The sequence below is a fragment of the Zalophus californianus genome, chromosome 15 (assembly GCF_009762305.2).
Source record: "Zalophus californianus isolate mZalCal1 chromosome 15, mZalCal1.pri.v2, whole genome shotgun sequence".
Classification (NCBI taxonomy): Eukaryota; Metazoa; Chordata; class Mammalia; order Carnivora; family Otariidae; genus Zalophus; species Zalophus californianus.
The window spans coordinates 51,062,082-51,082,401 of NC_045609.1; the positions used below are offsets into that span (position 1 = coordinate 51,062,082).

The 20,320-nt window shown below is 39.8% G+C and overlaps 1 protein-coding gene across 1 annotated transcript; it reads right to left on the minus strand.

Annotated features, from left to right (window-relative positions):
• Positions 1-449: 449 nt before the first annotated feature.
• LOC113923771 (cytochrome c oxidase subunit 8A, mitochondrial-like) lies at positions 450-659 on the minus strand. Its single transcript, XM_027596863.2, has one exon. The coding sequence runs from the start codon at positions 657-659 to the stop codon at positions 450-452; it is 210 nt and encodes a 69-aa protein (XP_027452664.2).
• Between the last annotated feature and the right edge of the window lie 19,661 nt (positions 660-20,320).

Consider the following 20,320-nt stretch of genomic DNA (forward strand, 5'->3'; position numbering starts at 1 on the left):
GCTCTGTCTCTTACTGCTGTGTGCTTTGGATTGTTCAGTTACCCAATTTTTGCGGCAGGAATATTCACTGAGAATCAATTTTTCATATTCTCCATATCCTGTGCTCACCACTCCCTTGCTAAGAAGACTCTTGGTATTTTCTTGCCTCAGCGTTTTTTTGCACAAGGGAAGCAGACATTTCCACGGAGCAGCTTTTCTTTCTTTTTCCTTTTTTTCAAGGTCTAAATAGACTTTATTGTTACAAGGAGGGCCCTACCGAGTAGGGCCTTATAAACCAATATATGTGGTCCCAGGATGTCACCATGGAGAAATGGAGAGGTCATGACTGCAGAAGAGGTCATTGTAATCGAAGGACATGATCCTGGGAAGACCAGCCAGGGATGCAGCAGGCATGATCAGGAGAGGCCAGGGGTGGTCAGGTCACAGGGTGAGGGACAGGACAGCCCCCTTCACTCCCACTTCTTGTAGCTCTCCAGATGCGACAGGACCCAGTCCGATGGCAGGAGGAAACACAGGAAGCAGGAGGTGAGCCTGACGGCAGCATCCATGGTCCCGAGCTCCTCCCGCGGAGGCTTGGAATGGATCTGGGCACGCTGCACCAGGAGCCTCTGGGTGAGACCCGTCAGGCCCCTCAGCAGCTGTGCCGTAGACGAAGACATGATCGCATGGAATGACGACAGTTGCCAGCTACTGCCCAAGGCCAGGAAGTCTGGAGCAGCTTTTCTTTTATAGAAGTTCAAATTCTGCTAGATTCTGCCAGGTGTCCTTAGGAGGAGAGGAGAAATGGAGACTCTTTGAGGGCAATGGGAAGGAAGGGACAAATAGCTCCCTGTCACTAAAAAAAGGGTGTTTGGGGGGAAAGAGGTCTCTTCCAGAGAGATCTGCTTGCGCTCAGTGCAGAGGCTGGAGGAGGAAGCCAGTGCTCAGGGAGGATGGCTGTGCAGTGAGGTGTATCTTGACATACTGAATCCTAGGGACTGGCGCCCCAGCCTCTCAAAGATCCTCGACATCCTACATCACACAGAGCCATGGCATGTCCCAATCCAGAGGAAACTTTTCTGGTACAGAAAACAGGCATCTACCAGATTCTTGTGCACATGAAAGACGGAAGAGAGGACAGGCCCTCTCCATGCTTTGGTACATGGGCCACGATCCAGAAACCTGCGAGGAAAGCCCCTGAACGGTTTAGATGTCATTTCCTGACACTGCAGTGGAATTGTGCTAGGAGCTGGTTTGAATTAAATTGAAAAAAATAAAATAAATGGACACTTCTTACATATTTGGTATCGTATGTATCCTTCTACGTGTGTCTGAGCCTCTATTTCTTCATCAGGTCCTGGAGATCAAAACACTTGCCTCATAGGTCATTGAGGGGATTAAGCAAGGTTAAAATGTGAGGCCCGGGAGAACACTTAACACATATTTACTGGGTGCTCACTTGCTGCTGATTTTCTGAAATAGTTTTTTTTTTACTTTTTTCTCGCCAAGATGGGACTGCCAGTACAAATGGTAGAAGTTAGTACCAGGACTTCTGGAAGGCCTGGGACTGGGGAAGGTCGAGAGGCAAGGTTTTTAATAGTAGTAATAATGATGGCTACCATTTATTAAGAACCTATTACAGGTCAGACACCTCTGACTATAAATCATGTCAGTGGTTTTTAAACTGTTCTGCAGAGTTGCAAGATTCCCTGGAAGGTTCAGGAGCTGCAGTGGAGAGTGAAAGGGATTCCAGTGAGTTCATATTCACAGTCACTTTCTCTACTTCAACTAGATGAGTTTTGCTTTTACCTGCTTAATATATTGATCCTCTACAAATGATTTTATCTGAAGTGTAGTATGTCTGTTAAACATGTTTGAGAACTTCCACAACGATGCTGGATCCAGATGGCAGTAAAAACAAACACATGTTCTTTAGACTTCCTTTCCTGGACTAAACCCTAAAACTAAAGTATATATGTCAATATATATGTTATATATAAAGTATATATGTCAATATGTATAATATCTGAAGATGATGCTGACTTACAAGATGAATTACTCTAAATGAACCAAAAATTCTGGGGGAACTGCTGAAAGACAGAAAGTAGAATTGGGATGACACAGAAGGAGGGAACCACTGTCCAACCTTAATGGAGAGGACACCTATAAATCATGAGAGAGGCTTCAGTATTGCTCCAAGCTTGGGGAAAGTGGATATGGGGAACAGGAGACAGTCCCAATCCAACAGTTAGTGTGATCTGAGTAACATTACAGCAGAAGGAACAATCAAGTTCCTCCTTCCACCTGTGCAATGCAGCAAACAGAAAAGACAATTCCTGTGAAAAGGACCACTTGGGCATTACCAGCAGGGTAGTACCCAAGAGGCATATGTACCCCAAAAGAAAACGGGAGTTCCCAGGCCCAGAGAAATTGCTAATGATCTACCCAGTCTGGCAGTGTGTCCTACCTCTTCCCAAGAACCGCAGGAAGCAGAAAACAATAAACAGGTAAGTACGCAGACATGTAGGCAGGCTAACAGGCAATTGAAAATGCAAACATGACACAACCAAGAATCACCAAACGTTTGAAGAAAATCAAAAAGGAGTTCCAGAAGGAGAGAATAGAAGGAATGGAGGAGAGGAAACACTAAAGAAAAATAGAAGGATGAAATATCTCATTGTCAATGAAAGACATGAAACTCCCAATGAAAGGACCCATGAATGCTGCTTAGAATGAAGAGAAACACAAAAAAACCTCAGATCACACCTAGCCTCTTGAGGGTAACATTTTAGAAAGCTAAAGATAGATGATATTTTTTCTTACTATCCCTAGATAAATTAACAGCTAATGTAAAGCATATTATTTGGGAGAGGAAGGAGAATACGATCTTTCATTAGAATTTTGTAACAACGACAGAAAAAGCCTGACATAGGAATAGGGTCCACAAATTTAATTACATAAGCCTAGTTCCTAAGGTCTGGCTCACAATACACAGTTTATTGTCTTCTGGTGGCTTCTGTATTAATTAATCGTGTGCCTGGCTGAGATTTCCTGGGCAGAACAGTGACTCCAGGCGTTTCTCAGTTCACACCTGTTTTGGTGACTAATCCTATAAGATTAGACAATACTGAGGACAGAGAGCCCACCCTTCTCCTCTCTACCCAAGGATGGAGTTGCTGCTGTTTGCCTCCCCACTGAGATTCTCTCTCCATTTCAGGCCTCTCCTGCACAGCTTTAGCTCACCCCCATCCAACAGCCATGCTCAGTGGAGAATGGGAAGCAATCGCCAGTCAGGTTATAAATGGGTTCACATGATGGCAAGAGCAGCTAGGAGAGAGCTGGGCCATGAGCTAATGGGAAATAAGAGGCGCAGTTGTGATGGAAGAGCTGTGAAGACAAGAGGGAAAGGAAGGCTGGTCAGGCAGAGGGGCTGCAGGATAATGTGTCCCAGGGCTGGGGAGTAGCAAGTCCCAGAAGTAAAGAGGATAAGCTGAATGAGTAGGAAATCAGATTTGGTGGGATCAAATAGGACAGATATGGGAAAATGCTCCCAATATAGTGTTAATTAAAAATAACATGGCCAAACCGCCTCACAAACCCTGCCACCCCCACCATGGATATAGCGTGGTCCTTGAATATGTGGGTTTTCTTTAAATCTGTTAAATACCTGCTGCTGGGAGGTGCAGAGCGTAAAATGGAGCACAAGAATGAATGCACACGGTTCCTACTCTCACAAGGTTCACAGTTTAGGACAATAGATAGCTTTGAAAGGACACAAACATTAAGAGTGATTATCACTGGTTGTAAGAATCTATTTTCTTTTTATAAAGTATAAGTAATATTTTCCATATATTCTATGTAGTTATTATATGCCTTTTATAATGAAAGCAATAAATCTCATAGACACTACAAATTCATAAAGCAAACTTTACTTGTAAAACAGAATGCCAGTTTTATTTATTCAGCTATGTTCAAGGTTTTACAACAGCAGCTGAGGGTGTACACAGAGGATTAAGAATAAATCCTTGCTCACAAGGAAGATTAAATCATTGTTTATGGGGTGTTTATAGCAGAGGGAGCTGAGGAAATGGTTAGCAGGCAGATAAGCAATTATGTTTCTTTGTCGAATAAAATAAAGGCTAACTGGTGATAGGTATATGTATTTTATAAACCACAGTGTAGCTTGTTGTAGCAGAACATTTTTCTATCCTCCAATTTGGGAAATGCTTCGATCTCTTGGATGAAGATTTACGAGATACTCTGGTCCATATCAGCGGCATATTGCCAAAGGATCTCTTAGGGTGATAAAATTTGAAAAATGCTTATTATTACCCATGCAAGGTCAACTTATTAACTTCAAAAAGACCTTGTCCTACATTTTCCTTTTAAGAGTAGGGGAATGGGTCAGAGGGGGAGACGAACCATGAGAGACGACGGACTCTGAAAAACAAACTGAGGGGGGTGGTGTGGGAGGATGGGTTAGCCTGGTGATGGGTATTAAAGAGGGCACGTTCTGCATGGAGCACTGGGTGTTATGCACAAACAATGAATCATGGAACACTACATGAAAAATGAATGATGTAATGTATGGTGATTAACATAACAATAAAAAATTTTAAAAAAGAGTAGGGGAATGGAATAGTAGTAACAGCAATTACTCTGTTTAATGAACATTTACTCTGTGCCAGCATTTTATATTAATTATCTTATTGGGTCTTCACAACAAATCTCTAAGGTAGGTATTACAGGCCCACATTCTCTTATCCAAAATCCTGGGACCAGATGTGTTTTGGAAATGGGAATTTTTTGGAATTTAAAAAGAAATTTGGAATATGGTGCATATACTACTAACTTTGTAACATTCTAAATGGTTGTGGAACACAGTATTTCTACAGAGAAATGTATGAAAATTCTCACAAGTGGAATAAAGTCCATAAATAATGTTATAATTTATTTACATAAATAAATTTATTGGCAAATGAAATTTGTTGGTAAATAAATTTATTGGGTAAATGGAATAGCAGGATAAATATAGACCATAAGTACTTAAGCTTCTTATTTCTTTTGTCGCTTATGATAAATATTTTTTAGTAAAACTTTAAATTTATATTGATGAAAACTAACCTATAACACAGGCAAGAAATACTCATCACTTCTGGTTGTTTGAGAATCTTAAAGAAGGGGTTAGTATTATCTGTGAAACCAGGCTGGGGCTGGACATCTGAGGATGAGCCACAGATGGGATTCTCAAGTGACAAAGAGGCATTACCACAAGGGGACTTTCTACAGACTTTCCCCAGTGTCACTGGTCTCCTAAACGTAGGTTTCGGTCTAAGCAGTTTCTCTCTAATTGAATAAACTGCCATGATCTCTTGCTCACTGACAGATGCACATTGTTCAAGGCTAGCAATTAATCAGTCACACATTTTCACCATATGCTCTTTGGAGATTTTTTTCACTGGCGCTCATGTAATCATTATCATTATTACTACTATCTTCATACTTATCTGTACTTAACACCATCTCAGCAATTTCCCCATCACTGAAAGAACGCACGATGGGTTCATCATTATCAGTGTTCAGCATTTCTTCAGTGTCAGCTTCTTCCAACTTATTGGAACTTCCAAGTTGGAACTTCCAACTTCTTCTAACTTACTTTTGGTGGATAAACTTTTGGCAATAATGAGTTTTTTATTTTATTTTATTTTATTTATTTGACAGAGAGCGAGTGAGAGAACACAAGCAAGGGGAGCAGCAGAGGGAGAGGGAGAAGCAGGCTCCCTGCTGGGCAGGGAGCCCAACGCAGGGCTCGATCCCAGGACTCTGGGATCATGACCTGAGCCGAAGGCAGATGCTTAATCGACCAAGTCACTCAGGTGTCCTTGCACACACCTTTTAAATACCTTGGATATAGGTTTTTCCCAGTCACTGCTGATTTCATCTTGTGTGTGCCTGCAGCATTAGCACACCCAATAGTCAACCTTTCTTGGCATCCTTAAAATCAATTGGTGCCCTCTTGTCAGCCATTGTTAAGGTTTTCTCTAGGAAAATAGCACCAGGACAGAGCTATTTCATCAGCATTGTCAATTTGTTCAGGGCTAAGGTTTTAATCAGATATTATCTTAGCAAATTCATCAATGGTTTTGTAATCAGTAGGAGCTTTTTCACATATTTTAAGATACATGATACCATGACACTTCTTAAATTTCTGCAGCCAGCCTTCTGAATATTCACACTTTCAATGCTCAGTTCTTCATGGCATATTCTAGCTTGTTTCACGACCAACAAACCAGTCAGTGGCATATCGTTACTTCTTTCTTGTTGAATCCGTTCAATCAACACATGGTCAAGATCTTTGTTTTTGGCCTTCTGCAATGTTTTTCTATTTTTCATCAAGTCTTGGTTATGACTGTCACTACACAATTTCAACAGCTTATCTTTCTGTCTCTTGAAGTCACAGATGGTGGTCGTTTCCACAGCATATTCTTCAGTAAGATGTCTCACAGACCTGCTGCCATCAATCTTCTGTAATAACTCCACTTTCTGAGCTATGCATAAAGACTGATGCTTCCTTTTCTTCTTCTCACTATTACCCATAGGCATGTCTTTAACTCTTTTGGGCATTTTCACAGTAAAGTTAATCCCCAAGTCACAAAGTGTCAGCAAACAGCAGAGGGTGTGTATGACGAACAGGAGTGCTGAGACATAATTGAAGCTTCATGTTTGTCCACAGTGGGCTTTGCTGCCAAATCGTGCTGGTGCCAGACTTACAAACATAGTTGCGGGTTTCAGAGAGTTTTTGCTTTAACCTATTTTGGAATTGTGGAGTAGAGATTATGGACTTGTATTAAAAATATCATTTTTATGCTGAAAGACTGAGGCTCAATTAGTAACTTGCCCAAGGTAATGCAGCTATTATGTCTTTTCTGCCTCTATTCAGTCTCCTAAAATTTGGTCACTTTACTGAACAAAGACTTTTTATTTTGGTATCATTATCTGCCAAGATGATTTGAGTTGAAATATTTTTAGCAAAGGAAACTGATACTCTTGGCTGTTAAACTGGCATAGTCACTAGCTGACCCCCATGCTGGATAATGTGAAGATGTCTTGGCAAGAAGTGGTTAGAGATGCTAAACTTAGTCATGAATATAGATGTTTCTTTTTGTACCAAATTATCTGTTTGGTACTTATCTGCCTAGTTACTTATTGCTCCACAATGAACAATCAGGAAAACTGAAAGAAAACTACTCATTTCCGATTATGTCCCAAACACTCCCACAAATTTCCCTTAAATATCCACTCATTTGAAAGGTTTTTGGTTTGTTTGTTTTTTTTAACTGTTCCACAAATTATATATCCCAAGTGGGAATCAGAATTATTGTTAATCAAGTTCAGAATTAAAACATATTTTAGACACTCTACTAATAAATTTCCTTCTGCTTAGAATTCATGAGAATTTTGAATGACTTCTGTGGTCTGGGCCCTATTTCTTGTGTTATTTTATGAGTTCTTTTTGGAGAGCCAGTTTTTCTTACTCACTCTCATCATCCCCCTATTTGTTTAGCTCTTCTTCATCAAACATCTAATACGAACTACTGGTTTTCCCTGCTATCTGAAAGTAGAGCCTTCCTACGAAACCTCTCCTGAGCCAAATGGCATAAAGCATAGATACAATTACCATTAATTCATATGTAAAATTTTGTGAGGGTTCCCAGACCCAAAAAACAACCTCTCCTAGGCTTTTCTGATACCTTAGGATACAGCTAACAAATGCACGAAATAAATCTAGATGAAGCACAAATGCTCATGGACAAGACAGTTCAAAGGTATGGCGGCTGGATCCTGAGGCGCGGAGTGTAGTTCCTGGAGAAGGAACTTGGTGGCGCCACTGTCATCGCTGGGGCCCATGTTGCCCCCCGTAACGACTAGCTCTGAAACAAATGCTGAACGCTGTTTTCGTTTTTTCTCAGGACAGTAAAAATCCTCTTTGGATTTCTTTTGTAAAAGGGAAACGGCAAAATGTGAACTTTCAGGGGACACCTGGGTGGCTCAGTGGGTTAAGCGGCAGCCTTCAGCTCTGGTCATGATCCCAGGGTCTTGGGACCGAGCCCCGCCCCCAGCCTCTGCATCGGGCTCCCTGCTCAGCTGGGAGTCTGCTTCTCCGTCTCCCTATGCCCCTCCCCCTGCTCGTGTGTTCTCTCTCTCTTTCTCTCAAATAAATAAATAAATAAAATCTTTTAAAAAAATGTGAACTTTCAAAAAGTGTGTGTGTGGGGGGTGGGGGGTGGAGGCGGGGAGTGCCTGTATCGTAGAAGACCCAGGACTGTTGATTCAGTCCTAAGTCCTTTTCCCTTTTCCCATTAGGTGCAAGAACAGTCCTTAGGGCCGAGAGGTTTATAAAATGAGTAAAGTACAGGTCCTGTAATCTCAGAAGAGTTTAAAATCTAGAAGTAAATACGAGATGTGTATAAAATCTGAGGATTCTCTCCCTTAGGAGAGGAAGAGATCATATTTGTTAGGTGGGGCAAGATGGCTCTCATATTACTTTTCAACACTGGTCTCTCCTGTTCGATTGACTAATAACTACCATTTACTGGGTATCTTCTACGTGCCAGGCTGGCACAGAGAGAAGCTGGTATTTAAGAAGCATCAGATTCAGAAAGGTCTGTTGACCTTGCCTAGTGTCACAAACTTTTAACTCTAACGCCCTACCTATTTTTTCCTCTTACTTCAACGTACTCTTTCCTTTTTCCTGAGCAAACATTCTGCATTCTCACCTCTCCCTTCACTAAAGTCTAACCTACTTTACAGTGCGTTGTTCCAAGGAGTAAAAAATCTCCTGGTTGCCCAACAAAAGAACAATTCAAATTGCTGGTTTTGGGGAAGTCTCCTTGAACACTTAAAGCACATAGAAACCTGCCTGATGCTTGTCTTTCTTATACATATTTCTATTAAGAGCAAGGTGTTGCTCTGGAACCAGAGTATTTTGGCCAGTGTTGGGATACTCTGAATTAAATTAGAATGAGCAGTGGGGTGACTGTCTCTGGCTTTTTTTGGGACTACTATCAAAGAATGCGATGCTCTTGGGAGTGAGTTCTATGATAGCAAAGAAAAGAGCTTACCAAAAAAAAAAAAAAAAAAAAAAGCCTGGGGCACCTGGGTGGCTCAGTTGTTAAGTGTTTGCCTTTGGCTCAGGTCATGATCCCAGGGTCCTGGGATCGAGCCCCGCATCACCCCGCATCGCCCCGCATCGTCGCCCCGCATCGGGCTCCCCGCTCAGCGGGAAGCCCTCTTCTCCCTCTCCTACTCCCCCTGCTTGTGTTCCCTCTCTCGCTGTGTCTCTCTCTGTCAAATAAATAAATAAAATCTTAAAAAAAAAAAGCTTTTTTACAAATGTAAGCAATTCTTTTCAGCTATCTAAAAAATACTCATCTTGGCACTTGTCTTTAGCTGGAAAGAAAAGCACCTCCAAATAGCCTGAACGGTAGTGGTAGCAATGCTGATTATTTCTAAGTGTGTAACTGAAATGTTTTTTAGAAATACCAACTTTTAAAAGAGACATTGGTTAACACTCACAGATAAAATTTTTACAAGATTTCTCACAGATTAGTTATATATCATCCAATAAAGTAGTAGTTAAACCTATTTTATCAAATCAGATCATGGGATATTTATTCTGATTATAGTCAATTCCCATTTTGTTTACTCTTCTGAATTATTTAATTTGTATTACCTCCCAATAACAACACATGAATTTGCTAGCTGCTGGACCAATTAGTTATTAGCTATGTGACAGAGACTGGTTATATGCTCATCAACTGGGTTTCCTCTTCCTTAGTGTGTAGGAAAACCACATTTCCCATTCTCCCCTGCAGTTAGATTGGGTTCCTTCCAAAGGAATATGAGCAGCAGTAATGTACATCACTTCCAGGCCTAGTTAGAAATCCTTCTGGCACCCTTATTCAAGTTCTCTCTTTCCCTTCTGCTAGGTCCGTGTAGGTCAATACTGCAGATCACCAACTGAAAGGAACCAAGCCAGTGTTTTGAAAGCAATTGCCCAGGGTAGTCACTCTACTTACAATGGGGCTATATATGAAATGAATGAGAAACAAAACAGTGAGGAATTGTTTTAATTACTCTAATAAGTATATACCTTTATCTTTTATTAAACCATAAGAAAAGTTTGGTTGTGATGTCTAATGCAATTAATGACTTTATCTCTGATTTTTAAGCATGCTTTCAATTGTGTTAAAAAAGTTAATATCAGAATTCAAATTATGCATATGTACATTTCTTAAAGAATATAATACCTACTTTCATAGGTCTTGCTTCACCAATAACTTCTGGTTTTAGCTGGATACTACATTGCATTACTGCAAATAAGGTAATAAAAATGCATTACTTTGTTTTAATTAATGTAAAATTAGTTATATTAGATCTGTATCATTTTAATCTTTAAAAAAGATTTATTTATTTATTTTAGAGAGACAGAGAGAAAGAACGAACATGAGCAGGGGGAGGGGCAGAGGGAGAGAGAGAGAAAGAATCCTCAAGAGGACTCCCTGCTGAGCATGGAGCCGGACTTGGGGCTCAATCCCACAACTCTGAGATCATGACCTGAACCTAAATCAAGAGTCAGCCACTCAACCAACTGAGCCACCCAGGCGCTCCTGTATCATTTTAATCTTGACTGCTTTGGGAAATATATTGTACAACACAGATTCTATAATTTACTTCTCAGTGTTTTTTATATTATTCCTTAAAACAGACATTAACACATATACTTACATTGAAAAATAAAATCAGATTTTTTCTGACGGAAAATAAGTCTTAAACTGTGTCTTACAAACTGATAAGTCTGACAGTGAAGGCTGGCTTTGTCAATTAGGTTATATGACATTTTTCCATACATTCAATAAATGAAACCTGTAAGATTTTGACAAGTATATTTCAAACACACAATGAAAGACATTTTATAAAAAATACTGCATTTGCACAGATGTTGAAAACAATTTTCCAATTTTTACTGAGTATATTGGTTTATATGAAGTGCCACTGGGTAAAAGAGTAAAAGGTATAATTAATAGTTACTTGCTGATTTTTGATAAAGCCTTTTTGGTATAGTTTAAGAGATCGAGACTCTGATGTCTGTGTAATAAAACTCTTTCTAGTTTATAGCTTTCAACAAAACTAAATGAGGACCTAATCGAACTGTTAGGTGATAAGTCTTTAAAAATAATTTCAGATAATAAATCACTCTTGTTTTTGGCATCTAATTTGAAAGATGTTTAAAGAATTGGGTGATGTTGACATAAAGTCTTTCTATTCCTACACTATTTTTGTGCATAAGGCAACTTTATGCTTACATATATAAAAATGAAAAACAGCACTAGAAGTGATAATCTGTCCCATTTTAGATATAATATTCTTCCATAAGCACATGAACTAATGGAAAAATAAATCCTCATCAATCCTCATCAATTTCTGAAAACTTCTACTTAAATGCTGGTAATTATCAAAAATATTTAATATATTTATAGTTTTAACTACTGGTATAATAATAATAATTATGATAACTACAGAACTGTGCTTTTAACTTAGAGGGAATAAAAAAATAAAATCCATATAAGGATTTTTGTTTGAGAGACATGATAAGGTGATTAATAAAAGCCTTTTTAACACAGACACTTCATTAGGGTAAAAAATTTATATTAGGGTAAAATTCTGGGGGAATTGGGATGAAAGGAGTTCAGGAAGTAAAAAGAAACAATGCTAATTTTCTGATTGTTAAAGAGGAGCTTGTTCATGTATTTTTAAAAAATGTGTGCCAGTCTCAAAATTGCTAATATGAGATCAGACTATACTAATTATTTATAACTTGGTATTTTTTCTTGTGTATCTATTTTTTAAGAAATTGGTTATGTGCTGTGTATTCCTATTTCGACTTTGCCATTCACTAAGGATGAATGCTTGGGCATGTCACTTAATTTTTCAGAACTTTGTTTTATTCCCCCTTATAAAATGAAAAAGTTGAACCAGATCATTTGTTGGGTCCCTTATATGTTCCTAATATTCTATACCTCTGTGACCAAAGACTCAAAAATATTCCCTTAGATAACTGAAAACAATGCATTTCTTTTCTTTTTCCTTCTTTCTCATTTTCCTTCTTCCCTTCTTCCCTCCCTCTCCTTCCTTCCTCCCAATCACTAAGGCCCTGTTGGCATACAGCAAAGACTGTATTTTTTGAGGGATTTATTGAAATTGGTCTCATTATTTATCAATTAATCACAGTAATTCAATGGTTTTCTTTAACCAAAAATGGCCATATTATTCATGACATCATTATTTTCCCTAGTAATTGAAATCTGAAAAGTGTAATATTTTCTACAATAAAAAGATCATCTTGGCGTGATCCTACTTCCTCCTTCTGAGGAAGCTAGATTTTTAAAATAGGTCATCAGAAATAAAACTCTTTGGAATAGATAAATGCAGCAAGAAGTCTATAATTGTTGTTGAATATGTATATGAGGTCCACTAGCATTGCCCTGTGCTATTTTCAAAACAATGCGAGATATGATCTATAAATAGTGCCACTTTGGTTTTAAGTAGTTCCATTTTGGTAATGGAATGTTGTGGTTTTTCTTATTTGCTATGTTGTGAGCAGTGACAAAAGGTCTTGAAATGTTAGTGCTGAGCTTTTCTTTCTTGCCCCACACTTCCATGTGGTTAGCTCTTTCTGTGTTGAATGGTGGAGAACTTAGATGGTTAGATTAAGGATACAAAGAGGAAGAAACAGTTAATATCCAATTGGCTGACTTCCAAAAAAGGGCAGAGTGTGGGAGAGAGCCCGTGTGAAGAGATGGTTGCTGGCCAGTGACTGCAGACCACCCCCAACATTTGAATGAGCATGCCACTCTGCAGAGGAGCCTTAAGGGCTGTTGTCATCACTGGCGAGGCCCTTATAGCACCTGCACTTGGATTCTTGCACTATCCAGATGAAGGATGTCCACCTGTGCCCTAAAACTTTGCTAGGCTCCCACTTGACCTGCTCTCTGTGGATTTCACCCGTGTCAACAGGACACACATTTCAAAATAGTATGAGTTCCTTCACCACCAGAGGACCCTGAAGATGGACTAGAAGCAGAAGCCCCAGCTTTGGCACTTGGAAGGGTCTAGACAGTGGGAAACCCATTCCTGGTTAAATGTGTATATATTTTTGTTAGGAAATACTAGGGTGTTAAGGCTAATGAGATGGCATATAAGAAAGTACACAGCATTAATTCATTTATACATCCAAATAATAAACTTTTATTGAATACCTAATGAAACCTTACCATAGCTCATATTTTGAACCAGGCCCTGTGCCTGGGTACTAGGGACGCAAGATAAAAAAAATTAAAAATAAATGCTATACTATCATAGTCTTCAAGGACATTATAGAACGTTAGAGGTCCATAGAATACCTGCAAGACTTCATTCCCTGAACAAATATTTATTGAGCATCTACTATTTACCAGGAACTGTTGTGGGTACTAGGGATATAGTGGTGAACAAGATGGGTGAGATCCCAGTCTTGCAAGCTTACATTGTGGTGGGGAAGATATAGCATAAATAAATAAATAAGGTAATTTCAGTTGTTATAAGTGCTATGAAGAAGGTAAAACAGGCCAATGTGACAGAAAGGAACTGGTTGGGAGGTGAAGAGAGCAAGTTCAGGTAGGGTGGGCAAGATAGCCTCATTGGGGAAGGTGTTTGAAATGAACACTGGATAATAAGCAGTTAGTAATGCCAAGACATTTGGAAAGAACAGATGGAACAGAAAGCACAGGAGCTCTCAGACAAGTACTAGTCTAGTGTGTTCTAGAAAGGTAGCCAATGGTACAATCTCTGCAGGCTCAGGAGTGGGGAGCCTCATTCACTAAGGAGGTTATGGGGTCTTTACGGTTTGACAGACAAAAAGTGCTTAATAAAAGAATGATATCTTTCCTCTGATGCATTACTTTAAAAAATGTCTACTACAAATTTAAGAAGAGCTTATAATACCCTCCCCTATTCCACACCTCCAGTCCTGCTCCCCAGAGGCAACCACTCTTACAATTTGTTTTTAGTTCTTTTGGCAATTTCCATACATATCTTTGAATAGCATGCTCCTAATCTTATTTCTTCCCATGTCAGTTATGGATATCATCTATTTACTTCCTACAATGACAAGCATTTAGCTAAAGAGTTTTACGGTTATTTTTTCTTCCTCTATTGGTTCTCTCTGCACCTATCCATAATAAACTTCCACGTCCTGATCCTTCATCTCTTGGCTGCCACGTTGTAAGACTGAGGTGTTGTAGACCCAGTTCTCCCCACTGCTTCTCTTCCTCCACGTTTCCCTCCATGTCTCTACAACCACTTATGGCTCAGAGAGTCCAGTTCCCACTCTCTTTAGCATGTCATACAGGACCCCTTAGGATCTAGGCCCACCCTGCTTTTTTCATTTCCTGTTGTCATCCACATTAGTGACACTCACAGTCATAATGAACTACATACTCAAAGCAGTACATAGTTTTCGAAACTTTGGCGGGTTCTTGTCTTTGTTCTCATTGCCTCATATGTTTTCATTGCCTGAAACTGCCTCCCTCGGCAGTTCCCTGCAAATCCCATTCATTCATTTTAGCCCACAAGGCATTTTAAGAAATCTTCCCTGGTAGATGACGTTTATGAAATTGACAAATATTTATCGAGTGTCTGTTTCATGCAACGCACTGTTTCAGGTGTCAGGGCTCTAGTGGCCCAAGACACATACTCATGAGCTTGCATTCTAGGACCTAAGAAGTAGATCTAATAAATATAACCCCCATTATGAAATCTACTATGTGACAGGACTGTACTAAATGACTCACATGCACTATTTAAATCTTCACAACTTCATGAGATTTGTAGAAGTGAAATATTCTTCCTGAGGTCGCTTCCTGTAAGTGAGCATATATTCAAACTCAAGTCTGTCTGATTTCAGAGCTCTTACTCTTTTTTCTTTTTTTAAGGATTTTATTCATCCATTTGAGAGAGAGAGAGCACAAGCAGGGGGAGTGGCAGGCAGAAGGAGAGGGAGAAGCAGACTCCCCACTGAGCAGGGAGCCGATGTGGGACTCGATCCCAGGACGCTTGGATCATGACCTGAGCCTAAGGCAGCCGTTTAACTGACTGAGCCACCCAGGCACCCAAGAGCTCTTACTCTTAAACTATACTCACACTGCCCCTCTTGTTCTTTGTATACTTCTATCATAATGCTAGTCATACTGTTTTGAAATTGTACATGGGGTTCCCCACATAAACCACAGGGCATATAAAATTATTTGTGTTGATTATTTTCTCAACGTTCTCAGATGGTACAGAAGTAGTACCACTCTAGACGCACAGGAGAGAAATTAATGCATTACACATATTGGGTACCTTAAGAAATTATTCTTGAAATCTCAGACTGAGAAGGGCTTGCTTTAGACTGAAGGCTTCTTAAGGGTAGAAACATTTGATACATATTGGATACATGACAGATTTTTGTTCAATCTGCCATTCAAACCTTTGTAATTAATATATACTCAGTTTAAGGGCTGAAAAACTATGTCAGTCCCACTTTTGGTGCTGGCTTTGCACAGAAGGGAGGCACTCGGTCTTCTTTTAGTAGAATTACAGGGGTGTTGGGTCTAAACTTTGAGAGGCCATAGAATGCAGTGGTTAACTGTACACCCTCTGGAGCCAGACCACCCAGATTCCAATTCTAATTCCATCGTTTACTATTTACACACATTTAAGAGATGACTATTAAATATGTTGGGCACTTTTATAAGTACTTTATAAATATTACCTGAATGAAACTTCTTAACACTTCCATGTTAACCTCTATGGTAAATTTACTACTCTTTACTAGCTCCTTGCCTCAGTTTTCTCTCCTGTTCAAGGGGGATAATAACAACAACAAAACACCTCACAGGATTACCATTAAGATTAAGTGAGTGTAAAGTGCTTAGAACAGTCTCTGGCAAATGGAAAGTTAGCTGTGACTGGTAGCTATTACCAGTAGAGGCTGTGATGAGGGAAGGAAATTAGCTTGATGTAATTTAACAATTTCTTCATCTTATGCTAATGCTCACTTCAAGGGGACAGATGGGATTATTTGGAATGGGGACGGAAATTTGAAGCATCTCTGTCAAGTTGGCTCTGTTTCTAAGGGAAAACCCAGTGGCTGGTGCTGAAATGGGAAATATAGGAAAAAAATTCCTCTGAAACCTGTCCACTTTTCTGTATCTGCTCTGCCATCCCCCGAGTCCACATTATCATCCCTTGCTGGGATGGCTGCAGTAGTCTCCTAACTGCTTCAGCAATTCTTCCTTGGCTGCCTCTTTTCTCTGCTCCAGGAGATGAATCTTTCCAAAACACAGAGGCAAATTAGATTGTATTGTGCTCATGCTTAAAACAGTCCACTGGTTTCCCACTCTTCTTAGAATAAGGACCCAAATCAGTGCTTAGTTGACTGAGTTTTGTAGGATCCAGTCTTGGCCTGTCCCTCCAAACTTGCTTCCGGCCATCCCTCCCCAAGGTCTTCACCCCAGCCACATCCGCCTTCATTCGTTGTTCAACAAATATTTATTTGATCACCATAGATTTATTTTATTTATTTATTTTTTACTTTAAATTTTTATTGTTATGTTAATCACCATATATCATTAGTTTTTGATGTAGTGTTCCATGATTCATCGTTTGTGCATAACACCCAGTACTCCACGCAGAACGTGCCCTCTTCAATACCCATTATCAGGCCAACCCAACCCCCACCCCCCTCCCCTCTAGAACCCTCAGTTTGTTTTTCAGAGTCCATCGTCTCTCATGGTTCATCTTCCCCTCCGATTTACTCCCTTTCATTCTTCCCCTCCTGCTAAATCTTCTTTTTTTTTTTTCTTAATCTATATTGCATTATTTGCTTCAGAGGTACAGATCCGTGATTCAACAGTCTTGCACAATTCACAGCGCTCACCACAGCACATACCCTCCCCAATGTCTATCACCCAGCCACCCCGTCCCTCCCACCCCCCCACCACTCCAGCAACCCTCAGTTTGTTTCCTGAGATTAAGAATTCCCCATATCAGTGAGATCATATGATACATGTCTTTCTCTGATTGACTTATTTCACTCAGCATAACACCCTCCAGTTCCAACCACGTCGTTGCAAATGGCAAGATCTCATTCCTTTTGATGGCTGCATAATATTCCATTGTGTATATATACCACTTCTTCTTTATCCATTCATCTGTCAATGGACATCTTGGCTCTTTCCACAGTTTGGCTATTGTGGATATTGCTGCTATAAACATTGGGGTGCATGTACGCCTTTGGATCCCTACATTTGTACCGGGTGGTAAATACCCAGTAGTGCAATTGCTGGATCGTATGGTAGCTCTATTTTCAACTTTCTGAGGAACCTTCATACTGTTTGCCAGAGTGGCTGCACCAGCTTGCATTGCCACCAACAGTGTAGGAGGGTTCCCCTTTCTCCGCATCCCCACCAACATCTGTTGTTTCCTGACTTGTTAATTTTAGCCATTCTGACGGGTGCGAGGTGGTATCTCATGGAGGTTTTGATTTGGATTTCCCTGATGCCGAGCGATGTTGAGCACTTTTTCATGTGTCTGTTGGCCATTTGGATTCTTTGGAAAAAATGTCTGCTCATGTCGTCTGCCCATTTCTTGATTGGATTATTTGTTCTTTGGGTGTTGAGTTTGATAAGTTCTTTATAGATTTTGGATACTAGCCATTTATCTGATATATCATTTGCAAATATTTTCTCCCATTCTGTCGGTCGTCTTTTGGTTTGTGGACTGTTTCTTTTGCTGTGCAAAAGCTTTTTGTCTTGATGAAATCCCAATAGTTCATTTTTGCCCTGGCTTCCCTTGCCTTTGGCCATGTTTCTAGGAAGAAGTTGCTGCGGCTGAGGTCGAAGAGGTTGCTGCCTGTGTTCTCCTTTAGGATTTTGATGGACTCCTGTCTCACGTTTAGGTCTTTCAACCATTTGGAGTCTATTTTTGTGTGTGATATAAGGAAATGGTCCAGTTTCATTCTTCTGCATGTGGCTGTCCAATTTTCCCAACACCATTTGTGGAAGAGACTGTCTTTTTTCCATTGGACATTCTTTCCTGCTTTGTCAAAGATAAGTTGACCATAGAGTTGAGGGTCCATTTCTGGGCTCTCTATTCTGTTCCATTGATCTATGTGTCTGTTTTTTTGCCAGCACCGTACTGTCTTGATGATGACTGCTTTGTAATAGAGCTGGAAGTCCGGAATTGTGATGCTGCCAGCTTTGCTTTTCTTTTTCAACATTCCTCTGGTATTCGGGGTCTCTTCTGGTTCCATACAAATTTTAGGATTATTTGTTCCATTTCTTTGAAAAAAGTGGATGGTATTTTGATGGGGATTGCACTGAATGTGTAGATTGCTCTAGGTAGCATTGACACCTTCACAATGTTGGTTCTTCCAATCCATGAGCATGGAACGTTTTTCCATTTCTTTGTGTCTTCCTCAATTTCTTTCATGAGTATTTTATAGTTTTCTGAGTACAGATCCTTTGCCTCTTAGGTTAGATTTACCCCTAGGTATCTTATGGTTTTGGGTGCAATTGTAAATGGGATCGACTCCTTGATTTGTCTCTCTTCTGTCTTGTTGTTGGTGTATAGGAACGCCACTGATTTCTGTGCATTGATTTTATATCCTGCCACTTTACTGAATTCCTGTATGAGTTCTAGCAGTTTTGGGGTGGAGTCTTTTGGGTTTTCCACATAAAGTATCATATCATCTGCAAAGAGTGAGAGTTGGACTTCTTCTTTGTCGATTTGGATGCCTTTGATTTCTTTTTGTTGTCTTATTACCGTCGCTAGGACTTCTAATACTATGTTGAATAGCAATGGTGATAGTGGACAGCCCTGCCGCGTTCTTGACCTTAGGGAGAAAGGTCTCAGCTTTTCCCCATGATATTCGCTGTAGGTTTTTCATAGATGGCTTTTATGATATTGAGGTATGTACCCTCTATCCCTATATTCTGAAGAGTTTTGATCAAGAAAGGATGCTGTCTTTTGTCAAATGCTTTTTCTGCATGTATTGAGAGGATCATATGATTCTTATTCTTTCTTTTGTTAATATATTGTATCACGTTGATTGATTTGCAGATACTGAATGAAACTTGCAGCCCAGGGATAAATCCTACTTGGTCGTGGTGAATAATCCTTTTAATGTACTGTTGGATCCTATTGGCTAGTATTTTGGTGAGAATTTTTGTATCCGTGTTCATCAAGGATATGGGTCTGTAATTCTCCTTTTTGATGGGGTCTTTGTCTGGTTTTGGGATCAAGGTAATGGTGGCCTCATAAAACGAGTTTGGAAGTTTTCCTTCCATTTCTGTTTTTTGGAACAGTTTCAGGAGAATAGGTATTAATTCTTCTTTAAATGTTTGGTAGATTCCCCTGGGAAGCCATCTGGCCCTGGGCTTTTGTTTGTTGGGAGATTTTTGATGACTGCTTCAATTTCCTTAGTGGTTATAGGTCTGTTCAGGTTTTCTATTTCTTCCTGGTTCAATTTTGGTAGTTGATACGTCTCTAGGAATGCACCCATTTCTTTCAGGTTATCTAATTTGCTGGCATAGAGTTGCTCATTATATGTTCTTATAATTGTTTGTATTTCTTTGGTGTTGGTTGTGATCTCTCCTCTTTCATTCATGATTTTGTTGATTTGGGTCATTTCTCTTTTCTTTTTGATCAGTCTGGCCAGGGGTTTATCAATCTTGTTAATTCTTTCAAAGAACCAGCTCCTAGTTTCGTTGATCTGTTCTACTGTTCTTTTGGTTTCTATTTCATTGATTTCTGCTCTGATCTTTATTATTTCTCTTCTCCTGCTGGGTTTAGGCTTTATTTGCTGTTTTTTCTCTAGCTCCTTTAGGTGTAGGGTTAGGTTGTGTATTTGAGACGTTTCTTGTTTCTTGAGAAAGGCTTGTATTGCTATACACTTTCCTCTCAGGACTGCCTTTGCTGTATCCCAAATATTTTGAACAGTTGTGTTTTCATTTTCATTGGTTTCCATGAATTTTTTTAATACTTCTTTAATTTCCTGGATGACCCATTCATTCTTTAGTAGGATGCTCTTTAGCCTCCATGTATTTGAGTTCTTTCCGACTTTCCTCTTGTGATTGAAATCTAGTTTCAAAGCACTGTGGTCCGAAAATATGCAGGGAATAATCCCAATCTTTTGGTACCGGTTGAGACCTGATTTGTGACCTAGGATGTGATCTATTCTGGAGTATGTTCCATGGGC